This window comes from Belonocnema kinseyi, chromosome 7 (assembly GCF_010883055.1).
Source record: "Belonocnema kinseyi isolate 2016_QV_RU_SX_M_011 chromosome 7, B_treatae_v1, whole genome shotgun sequence".
In the NCBI taxonomy this organism is placed as follows: domain Eukaryota; kingdom Metazoa; phylum Arthropoda; class Insecta; order Hymenoptera; family Cynipidae; genus Belonocnema; species Belonocnema kinseyi.
The window spans coordinates 63,493,036-63,505,478 of NC_046663.1; the positions used below are offsets into that span (position 1 = coordinate 63,493,036).

Genomic DNA, 12,443 nt, shown 5'->3' on the forward strand with positions numbered 1-12,443 from the left:
TAGGTAGGTTTTGAAAAATTAAAAAGCGCATTTTTTGGGGGACCCTAACTCTTATTTAAATTTTTTATACTGTGTGAAACGAAACAAAGATAGAATTGCGATTATCTTTTAAACAAAGTCGCTAAGGCGCCAGAGCAATCATCCGAATGCTAATTAAATAACAAATTTAATTAAAATTAGCTCATCTCCGTGTAGAGTTTATTTTTCTTGATATTTTAATCTCCCAAGACCCCAGTAACTTTAAAAATTCAACATGAAGATCCTCGTTAATAATTAATCGCTCTGAATAATTAATGTCATGGGTAATGAACTTTTTCTCTCTTTTTGGACTTTGTTCAAGATAAAAAAATCAATTTACACACGCATTAACAAACTAATTAATCATGCAACTACTGCGTTTGTTTCTTTTTTAATCCCTTTTTCGCTTCGCTATTAATTAATTCGCTTTCTTCAGCCTTCTCTGAAAATAATCTCTATTTTTTATTTCAGAAATAAAAGCAAGGAAAAAGCATGCAGGTAAGAGACCGAAGTTGCCAATTGATTTTCCTAGTTATGGATTCCCAAATTAATCATTATTTGACCAATTTCATATTAAGTCGGGCAAGTCTGACATAATTTAATTTTCTGTTAAGCAGCTTGTAGTGCAATCTACGCTCTTTAAAATCCTTTAAAGTTTAAAGTTAAAAATTAAAAAAATAAATAAATAAAAAGTGAATTCCCTTAAAATTATTATTTTTGCTTCGGAAAATAGTTTATGTAGTGCCAATTACCAACAAGTTGCGCTTAAATGTTTAAAAAAATATTTTCTTCTTTGGGAAATACAAAGGGATGAGTGTGCGAGAACGAGTGTGTGGTATGTCCGGTGTATGTAGTGTGTACGGTGTATGCGTTGATTGCGGTGAGTGCGGTGTGTGCGGTTCCAGAAATATTTGGATAATTCTTTGTATTTTTCGAAGAAGAAAAGCCTTACTACTCTTTTGTTATTAACTTAATAACAAATGAGTATTTCTTACTCTAAATTGTACCATTGCGGACAGATAGAATAAAAGAAATTCGTATATTTTTGCAGATTTTTGCAGATTTCATATAAAACCGGTCATTTAAAATTGAAGTTATGAAACGGCGGGAACTAATATTAAGAATGTGGATAATAAACTAAAGTCTAAAAAGTTTCTATATTGCTCTGGGAGAAATATTTGAATATTTCCATTGTATGAAAATTTAAGGCTCTTAAAACGACTTGGGTTTTCGCCAGATCCATAGTACGTCTACAAGAATGCATTATGTAATTTTATATTCAAACCACATAATCTAAGGGCAAATAGACCGTCCAGAACAGAGAGCTTTTTCGATAAATGTTAGAGTAATATATAATATTATAATATAATATCTAACATAATAATATAATAATAAAAAGTAATTACTTATAATAATGGAGGGTATTATAGTACATATTTTTGAAAAAGTATCATAAAATATTGTTATGTACTATTTATTATTGTATTATATTTTTATATTATATACTAGTCGAAACAACGAAAACACGTTACTTGCAGGTTTTACGGGACTTGCAACAGACTGCCTGCAATTCGGCATACATAGTAGAGAGCGTGTTGCATTATACAGGCGCAAAACACTCAGTTTTCAATGAAAAAATATTTTTTAAACAAAACAAGAACATAGTTCGAAAAAATCTCTCTGTTCCGGCCCGTATAATTGCCTTTAGATTATGTGGTTAAAATATTACATTAAACAATGCATTCTTGTAGACGTATTTATGAATCTGGCCAAACCCCGAGTCATTTTAAGAGCCTTAAGTGTTCATTGCAAGATAAAATAAGGGAGAATGAAGGATTTAGTTTGTATAATTCTACGTTTTTCACGAGAACTAGAAACCATTCTCTTTCTTATGGAAATAGTCGCGATAAAATGATTCTTTAACACACAGAGAAAGATCTTGGTTTCCTACGAATTGGATCATTGAACGTTCGCGTGAAACGTACGACAGAGGCCTTCAGCCAATTCCTGGGTGTGGCCAGTAACACATCCAGTAACAACGAGAAAATTCACAAGACCTGGGGTTCTGCGGATAATATTCAGGTATTCACATTTCGAAAAATTTACTACAAATTTATTTATTTCTATAAAATCCTATGATTTTACTGTATTGTAAACAAGTCTCCTTCAAGAGATTCAATTTAAGACTTCACATTTTTTCCCCTATACCCTTTTTTCAAAAAATTCCTTTTCTCCCTTTTTTCTTGTTTTTTATTTCACTTATATCCGAACTGTATATTAATAGAACCCAATAAGAAACGTTTGTTATATTAAAGTTCATTTATTTTAAACGAAAAATCTACTACATTATATTTTTGGTACAGAATTCATATATTTTGGTAAAAAATTCTACTAGTTGGTTGAACGTTAAAAGTTAACTGTTATGTTGAAAATTGTTTTTTTTTTTTTGTTGAAAATTAATTTTCTTAAATGAAAATGTAAACAATCCGTTTTTGGCTAAAATTTGATCATTTTAAGTTGAGAATTCAACTACTTGGCTAAAAGTTGAGCTACTGAAAAGTTTAACTATTTTTTAAACAATCATTTTATTGGCTGAAACTTTAACTATTTTTGTTGAAAATTCATTCTTTTTTTATTGGAAATTAATTGATTGCTGCAGATTTATATTTTTTGCTAGAAAACTAATGTTCTTAACTGAAGGTGTATCTAATTCATTTTTGGCTGAAAGTTGATAATTTTTATTTGAAAATTCAATTACTTGGCTGAAAGTTGAACTAATTTGTGAAAAATTTATTTTATTGATTGAAGGTTTAACCATTTTGTTGAAAATTGATTATTTTTGTCTGGAAATTAATTTATAGGTTTTAGTTCAGAATTCAATAACTTGGTAGAAAATTTATCCAATCCATTTTTAGCTGAAAAATGGTCGTTTTTAATTGATAATTCAACTATTCAATTTTTCATTCTTTTGTTTTTTTGAAAATTCACATACTTCGTTGAAAGTTGAAATATTTTTTAAACAATCATTTTATTGGTTGAAGCTAGACTTATTTTCGTTGAAAATTCATTCTTTTTTATTGGAATTTAATTGATTGGTTTTAGTTGAAAATAAAACGAGTTGATAGATAATGCATATACTTTATTGCATATTTATATTTTTTGGTAGAAAATTAATTTTCTTAACTGAAAAAGTAACTATTACATTTTTCATTGAGAATTCATATACTTTGGTTGAAAAATCAACTGCTTGCTTGAAAGTTGAACTACTTTTTAAAAAATTCATTTTAATAGTTGAAGATTTAACTATTTTGTTGGAATTTTTTTTTAGTTGCAAATTATTCGTAAGATTTTAGTTGAAAATTTAACAAGTTGGTTCCAATGTACGTAATTTGTTAGAAATTCATCTCTTATGGTGAAAAATTAATCACCTTGATTGAAAATTTAACTACTAAAAAATAACTTTTATGCAGAAAATTTCATTTTTCTATATAAAGTTTATCTTTTTGGCTTGAAAATTTTGATTTTTGGGTAAAAAATGCAAATGTATGTTTGAATATTCTCTTATTTTGTTGAAATTTCGTCTTTTTCGATATAAAGTTAATCTTCTTGGTTGAAAGTTTATTTATTCGTTGAAAGTTCAACTATTTGGTTGCGAATTTATCTATTTCTTTAAAAAATCGAACTATTTGGTAAAAAATCGACTTTGTCTTAAAAATTTATATTTTTCAGTTAAAATTTCAACTACTATTTATAGCAAATTCAACTTTTAACTTGAAAATTCAACAATGTGTTTGACATTTTGTTTTCTTTCTTGGCTGAAAAATCTTTCTCGGTTAAAACTTCAACTCTTTTAAAAGGTTATGTGATATGGTTGAGGATTCAACTATTTTATTTTGAATTAAGTTTTTTTTTATAAAGATTCATATTTTTTATTTGAAATTCGTTCTTTTTCATTGAAAATTAATTTTTTTAACTGAAAATTTAATTATTCGATATGTGTTTGTAAACTTATCTTTTTTTAGTTGAAAATTCAACTATTTGGTAGAAATTTTATGGATTTTATTGAAAATTTGTTTTTTAATAAAAAATAGATATTCTGCGTTAAAAATCCAGCTATTTATTTTAAAATTAAACTATTTTGTTGCAAATTTAATTAATTGGTTAATAAATTCGTCTCTTTTTTTAAAGTTCAACTGTTTGGTTTTAAATGCAAATGTATGGTTAAAAAATAATTTTCTTTGTTTAGAATTCTACTAATTACTTGAAGACATATATTTTTTAGTTGAAAACTCAACCATATAGTGGAAAGTTCATGAATTTTATTTAAAATGCATCTTTTGATAGAAAATTAATCTTTTAGGTTAAAAATTTATTTATTTATTTACAAATTAATGTATTTTGTTAAAAAGTTATCTTTTCTTTTCAAAATGTATCTAATTTATTTAAAATGCTGTTTGGTTACCAATTAATTTTCTTTTTTGAGAATTCAACTAATTTTTTAAAATATGATATTTCTTGGTATAAAATTAACTTTGTTTGTAAAATTAATCTTTTTTGGTATACAATTCATATTAAAGATTCAAAATATTGCAACTAAAGTAGATTTAAAAAATGAAAGGTTTAATTGAAGACACGACAATGACAACTGAATCAGGACTAAACATAAAATTATTTCTATACTACATGATAAAAAATGTACTCAAAATTACCAAGAAGTCGAGCAAGAAGTATGGCTTTTTAATACATTTATTGCAAAGTTTTAAGCAAATAATTCAATGTTGAACCAAAAAATATGAATTCTTAACCCAAAAATTATAGAGTTTTCAACCGAAAAGAATGTACACTATTTTCGGTATTTATTACTTGATATTTTACAGCTTGAGAATAAATTGATGCCACCGCCAAAATATGGGATAAAAAAGCGTCGGAGTAGAAGAGCCCAGGATTTTAATTCCTTGAGAAATCAACATACTGCCAGCCAACCGAGCACACCAATGCCCCAGGGAAAGGTTTTGAATTATCGACAAAGACACGAGATTCGACGACCATCTTCCGCAATTTCAACTGCACCTACGACAGCCACGAATCCGCAAAACGACTCGGATTCCGACAATGCTTGCGGTTTCGATTCCGCTTGGCGTGGTTCCGCGCAGCTGTAAAATTTCCATTCGATTATTTTGTAACTGATCAGTCAAATACTCTACATTTTTTATTTCTCGCTTCTAGATAAAATAGAATATTTAGTTGGTAATCGATTTTTTAAATTGTGTGAATTCAGGGAGGTCGCAGGTCTGGGAAAACCTGGAAATCAGGGATTCTGAAAAGAAAAAATGGCAAAAGAAATCAGGGCTGCTACACAGTCACTTTATTTTTTTTCGAATAATTTTTTAGGCAGTTTTTAAGATAAAGTCACTTTATAAAATGAAAAATTATTCCCGAAAAGCACAGAAGTTTTCCTGAATATTACCATGTAAGTTTCGGAAAATTCCGAAAATTTTTCAGGAAGGTTTCCAAGGAAGGTTCAGGGCATATTCGTGAGGAATTTAATTAATTTAATTAATGAATTTCTATAAACTCATTTTAAACGTACTAAATTCAATAATTTGTTCATATTTTTTTATTTTTTATTTTCCAGTTAGTTTTGTTAATTCACCTTAAATTTCTATAAATTTGATCGAATACTTCTAAATTCACTAGAAGTTTACTGAAATAGGTGGAAGTTTTTTGATTTTTTATAATTATTATTCATTAAAATCTAAGATAAATTAATAAGAATTAAGGGTGATCAATTAAAATATTATAAAATCCCATGAGATTCAATGAAATTTATTATATCCAGAAATCCTGGATAATTGATTAAAATACCTCGAGAGCTTTAATATACCTTAAAATTACTGAAATACTCGAAAATGTTACGAAATTTTTTACCCTTAAAATTTTTAAACCCTTTCGAAATACCTTCGAATTTTTTAAATCAATGAAAAACTCTTTGGAATCTTAAAGCTCCCTAGAATGTTTCAAATCCTCGAAATCTTTTCAAACCCCTTGATTTTTTTTTAACTTTTGAAAATTGTTCGAAATTATTAAAAATAACTTAAAATATTTCAAATATTTTGAAATCTTTTGAAATCGCTTTCTAAAGATTTCTCTTTCTCTTGAATTTTCGAGCGTTTTTAAAACTTTCAAATGATTTCAGAAAAATGCAAAAGATTTGAAATTTTTTTAGGATATTTAAAAAAATTTGAGAACGTTTTTAACAATTTCAAGAAATTTTCAATGACTTAAAAAAATTTCAGAGAATTTTGAAGGTTTTCAAAGGATTTGAAATATTAGATGGTATTTTAAAAGATTCTTGGGAATGTCTAATAGATTTCAATAATTTGAAGTAATTTCAAACAAATTTGCTTAGATTTTAGGGTATTTAAAAAAATTACGAGACATTTTCAAGAACTTTTAAATGTTTTGAGGGATTACAAAAATCACAGGATTTGAAATATTTTAGGGCATTTTAAAAGATTTTCTAAAATTCCAAGGGATTTTCAAAGGCTTTTAAAATCTTTAAATACTTCGAAATATTTCAAAGTATTTGAAATACTTTAGAATATTTTAAGATTTCAAAGAATTTTTAAGATTTTCCTGTATATTTTTTAGGTTTAAGTAATTTTTAATCGTTTTAAAAGTTGTTAACGATGTTAAAGGGTTTTAAATATTTCAGGATATTTTGAAAGATGGCAAGGAATTTTAAATAAATTTCTGATATTTCAAAGGGATTTCAAAGGATTTTGAGGATTGTAGGGTATTTTCTTAATTTCCAAACAATTTTCAAGAGCTTTAAAATGTTTCAAAGGTTTCGAAATAGTTCAAAGAATTTTTAATATTTTGGAAGATTTTAAAAGATTTTAAGGAAATTTAAATGGATTTCATTAATTTAAAGGAATTTTAAAGTATTATAGCGTGTTTTTTTAGTTTCAAGTAATTTTTGAGAGCTTCGAAAGTTTTAAAAGATTTTAAATATTATAGGGTGTTTTAAACTTTAAAAAATGTTAAATGATTTTAAATATTTCAAAGAATTGGAAAAATGTTGGGATATCTTAAAAAGTCTCAAGGAATTTTTAAAAGATCTTAATAATTTGAATAGATTGTGCGGAGTTTTGGGTATTTTTTTTAGTTTTAAGTAATTTTTAAGGGCTTAAAAAGTTTTTAACAATTTTAAAGTATTTTGTGGTATTTTTTTTTAGTTCCAAGTAATTTTTAAGAACTTTAAAAGTTTCAATAATTTAGGGTGTTTTAAAAGATTCAAATGAATTTTTAGTAGCTTTAAGTATTTTAAAGGGATTTCAAAAGATTTTAGAGTAATTTTCAATTCCAAGTAATTTTCAAGAACTTTAAAAAGTTTCGAAGGATTTTAAATATTTTAGGATATTTTGAAAGATTACAAGGAATTATTAATAGAGTTCAATAGTTTTAAGAGATTCAAAATGATTTAAACGATTTTACGGCATTTTCAAAAATCCCAATGCTTTTTTAAGTGCTTTAAAAATTTTGAAGGGATTTGAAAAAAATTTAATTATTTCTGGGTATTTTAAAAGATTTCAAAGAATTATTAATAAATTTAAATAATTTTCATAATGAGTTTTGAAGATCCCAAAACGCTTTTAAATACTTTTTAATCAGCTTGAAGGGATTTTAAAGACTTGAGAGTATTTTTTAGAATTCCAAAGAATTTTCTAGAGCTTTATAAAGTCTACGGCATTTAAAAAATTGCAAAAGATTGTAAATATTGTGTATTATTTAAAAATATTCCAAGAAATTTTCAATATTTTGTTTAAAAATTCCAAGAAATTTGCAATAGCTTTAAAAAGTTCCGAAGGATTTTTAAAGCTTCTAAGAAATTTGTAATAGATTTCAATAATATTAAATGATTTCGAAATATTTGAAAGATGGTATGGTATTTTTTTAATTGCAAGCAATTTTCAAGGCATTTAAAAAAATTTATTAATCTGAAAATACAAAAATTTCAAAGATTTAAGGGCTATTTTTAAATTCCAAAGAATACTTAAGAGCTTTAAACAGTTTCAACATATTTCAGAATATTTCCAATGATTTTAAATATTTTTTTATATTTTTAATAATTTCAAGGAATTTTTAAGTGCTTTCAAAAGTCTGACCGTATTTCAAAGGATTTGAAATATTTTATGACACAAAAAACTCACAAGGAATTTTCAAAAGCTTTTAAAGTTTCAATAGATATTAAAAAATTCGAGGATTTGAAATATTTTGAGGTGTTTTAAAATTTTCCTACGAATTTTTCATATTTTTCAATAATTTTGAGGGATTTCAAATAATTTAACTTTTTGTTTTCAAATTTCAGGGAGTTCTTAACCAATTAAAATAATTTAAAGGTTTTCGAAATGATTTTAAAGATTTAGTACATTTTTTTAATTCCAAGGAATTTGAAAGAGCTGTACAAAGTTGCAATGAATTTCGAGAGATTTGCAAGTATTTAAATGGTTTAAAGGGAATTAAACCAATTTCTGTAGTTTTTAAGAATTTCCTAGAATTTCGGAAGATATGGGATAATAGAACCTATCAGATTTTGAAATTTTAAAAGATTTCAATGGCTTTTGTAAGATTTTCGAGAATTTTAATGATTTTAAAGTATTTATCTATCAAAAGGTTCAAGGGATTTCAAAAATTTTAGGAAGTTTTCATTTTCTGCAGAATTTTTAATTGATTTCAATGATTTAAAAAGGATGTTAAAGGGTTGAAAATACTTTGAAGTAATGAACTTCAAAATTTTAATAGATTTCAAAGAATTTATTCACCATAAATGAAGGATTTCATAGGGTTTTAAAGTTTTCAAGAGATTTTTTAACTTTCAATTTTTTCGTCTTGCAATTTATATGAATTTATTTGGAATGGGCACTGAATTCTTATTAATTTTTCCTGAATTCTTTGTAATTCTCTTGAATTTTTTTTCAATTCCCTGTAGTTTTTTAAGGTCACTCAATTCTACTCAGTTCGATGGATTTTTTTTAATAATATTTAATTAATTTTATATTATTTGATCCGGAAGTCTTTTAAACTCTCCTTGAATTCTTAGACATTTCATTAAATTCTTTTGAATTCTCTTGAATTTGTCTAAACTCATTTCAAACAGAATTCAATCACTTTTTAAAATATCTTTGTTTTCAAGTCACTTAAATTTTTTTTCACCTTGAATCTTTATGAATTCCATCCAGTTCTTTTTATTTCCTTTAAATTAATCTAAATTAAATTCATTTGAATTCTTTTAAATTCAGCTTGAATTATTCTGAAGTCTTATGAATTTATCTGAAATTCGTTTAAATTCGCCTGGAATACTTCTAATTTTCATTTAATTCTTTGGAAAGCTTTTAAATTCAAAAGGATAGAAAGAAAAAAATTATTAATTTAAATAAAAAATTTTTTAATTTTTTTTGATAAAATATTTTATATTAAATACGTAACACATATTCTTGATTCAGAGGATTTTGGTCTTCAATAGTCAGAGAAAAGGAGAAATCGGGGAATAGTAGGAAACTTCAAAAACAAAGTTTCGCGGCTACCCTGTGAATTACAAAAAGCAACTGCGCCCAATGTTGTTTTTTCCCTCAAAATTACAAATTTTACTTTTTTTTAGTATTTTTGAACCTGCAAATTAATTTAAAAGAAAAATATCAAGAAAATTGGAATGTTACTCAATTAATTGACAAATTACAAAATTTCACTTGTGTTTTAACATAAAATTTGTCTGTTATTGAAATGCTATCATTTTCAAAAACATTTTTTTTTATTTTTGGAATGCCTTATGTTATGCGAATTGCATGAAAAACTAAAAATTGCCCTTACGACAAATTATTATAAAAAAATTAGTAGGGGCCTATCATTATTTTACAAAAATTAAATAGTTAGAAATTTGTAGAAATAATTTTAAATCCTTTGAAAATAACACAAATTAAATGAATTCTCTAAAGTTCTCCAGAAATTTATTGAAATTGGTAACATCCCGAAAAAATGTTTTTAAATTCCATTAAATCATCGGAAACTCTACAAAATTCTAAAACAATCCTTGAAATTTATTAATTCCAGAAATTTCTCCGAATCTTTCAAAACATCAAATTTTTTTAAATCTGTTGAAATAAAATTTATTTAATAATTTAATAATAATTAAATAAAAAACCCCTAGAAATCTTTAGTATCATTGAAGATTCAATCAATTCTTTCAAATACTTATAATTTTTTAATTAAATACTTGAAATCGCTAGGAATCGTTTGAAACTTCACTTAATTCATTTTCCGCAGCTCTCTAGAAACCTCTTGAAATCGTGCCTCAAATCTTTTGAAAATTCTTAAAAATCGAGTAAATCTTTTGTATTAAATGGATTTCATAAAATCCATTTGAATCTTTAAAACCCTTGCAAAATTATCTTTAAAATTCTTTGGAATTTTGTAAATTATATTTTGGAAATTTTTGGAAATCGCAATCATCCGTTCAAATAAGTAGAAATTATCTGAAATCTCTTTAAAATAAATTAAAAATTAATTTATTCATTAAATTTATATTTAAAGCCCCTTTAAAATCACTAGAAATCTTTGAAATCCTTGGAGGTTCAATAAATTCTTTAGAATCTTATGAAATAATTTAAAATCTTTGATATTTTTAAAGTTCCTTCTTTGGAAATCCTTTAAAAAATTTGAAATCTGTTCAAGTATTTAAAAGCTCATGCATTTTTTTGAAATTCCTCGAAATTTTTTTAATCCTTTATAATTCTTTGAAATCTTTTTAAATAACTGGAAATCTTTAGAATAAAATGTATTTTATTTCCTAAAGCTCTCTAGAATTTCGTTTAAATACCATAAAATCTATTAAATTTCTCTAAAAAAAATTCTGTTCAAATCCCTCATAATCGTTGAAATTCTTGGAGATACAATTAAATCCCTCAAATTTGCTAAAATTTCTTAAAATACCTTCAAATACCCCTAAAAATGTATTTTTAATTCAATTTATCTACCTTCAAAATTTCTTTGAAATTTTTAAAATAAAAAACTCCTTTTTTTAAGATTTTTTTTTGAAATCTTGATCTGCTGGTTACAAATTACGAAAAAAAGTATAATTCGACATTTTAGCAAAACATCATTTTCTGTAAATTTGCTTACTGTTCCTTTCAATTGGTGCTTTCAAATTCCAAATAAATAGAAAAGTGAGTCTTAAGTTAAAACTTACTTTTTAATCTTATAGAATTGTCAAGCAATAATATTAATTATTTTAAAATAATGTGATCTAAAAACATGGAAGAATCCTGTTCAGACGAAACGGCATTTTAAGAATTTTAATTATTTTATTATTTTATTATTATTATTATTATTATTATATTTTTATTATTTATGACATGATCAAAATTATCGTAAATTAGATTTTAATTAAAAGTGATTTAATTTTTTATCGATTTTTCAATGTTGTGTTGTAAATGGTGTAGGTTATTATTTTTATTATTTGATTCTTCGTTAAAATTGTGGGTATTTTTTATACTTTGGAAGTGGAAAAAGAAGCTGAGGCTACATAAATGTATTTTGTTTGCCTTTCTTGCTTATATGATATTATTTCTTGCATTATTTTGTTATAATGTTGTAAAAAATGATGCAGTTTATCTAATATATATTTATTTTAGATAATGCCAGATTTTTTAGTGAATTGCAAAAGTCATTGTAAATAGAGGATAAATATATTTTGTGTATTTTTTCCCGATTGTGATTATCGGTTTGATTGAAAATATATCTCTATATTTTACCATTTTGTACTTTTAAACAATAATTTGCATTCCTTATCCTATAGTATCTCAAAGTTCAGCGAAAATTAAAATTTTTTGGTGGAATTCAACTATTTTTTATTAAAAATTCAACTTTTTGTTTAAAAGTTGAAATATTTTGTTAATAATGTATTTGATTGGTTAAAAATTCTTCTGTTTTCTTGAAAATTTAACTATTTTAATGAAAATTTGCTTTTTAAATGACGAATTAACTATTTCACTTTTAGTTAAAACTCTTTTTTGGTTTCATTCACCGCTTCTAAATTGAAAATCTTTTTTGGTTGAAATTCCAACTAAAAAATTTTACGATGAGAATTAACTTTTTTCGTCTAAAATGCGACTTTTTCATTGAAAGATAAACAGTTTGTTAAAAAATTCTTATTTTTTTATCGAATTATTAATTTATTTGACTAAAATTTTAACTATTTGGGTGCAGTTTTTGTTTTAAATTATTTAGTTGTAAATTGAAGTATTCCTATTTTTGTTGGAAATTATTTGTCGTGTTTCAAAATTCATCTATTTTGGTGAATAAATCTTTTTTTTAAATTCAAAATGTATCTATTTTGTTGAAAATTCGTTTTTTGTTTGGTTAGCAAA

The 12,443-nt window shown here is 24.8% G+C and overlaps 1 protein-coding gene across 2 annotated transcripts in view; it reads left to right on the top strand.

Moving 5' to 3' along the window:
* The window catches only part of LOC117177420 (ankyrin repeat domain-containing protein SOWAHB), a 439,406-nt gene extending 434,064 nt beyond the window's left edge, over window positions 1-5,342 (top strand). For both annotated transcript variants that reach the window (XM_033368091.1, XM_033368092.1), the window contains exons 13-15: window positions 490-516; window positions 1,949-2,100; window positions 4,896-5,342. In XM_033368091.1, coding sequence (XP_033223982.1) covers window positions 490-516; window positions 1,949-2,100; window positions 4,896-5,177 — 461 coding nt within the window. In that variant the 3' untranslated portion in view covers window positions 5,178-5,342. The remainder of the gene's footprint in view (window positions 1-489; window positions 517-1,948; window positions 2,101-4,895) is intronic.
* Window positions 5,343-12,443: the final 7,101 nt, after the last annotated feature.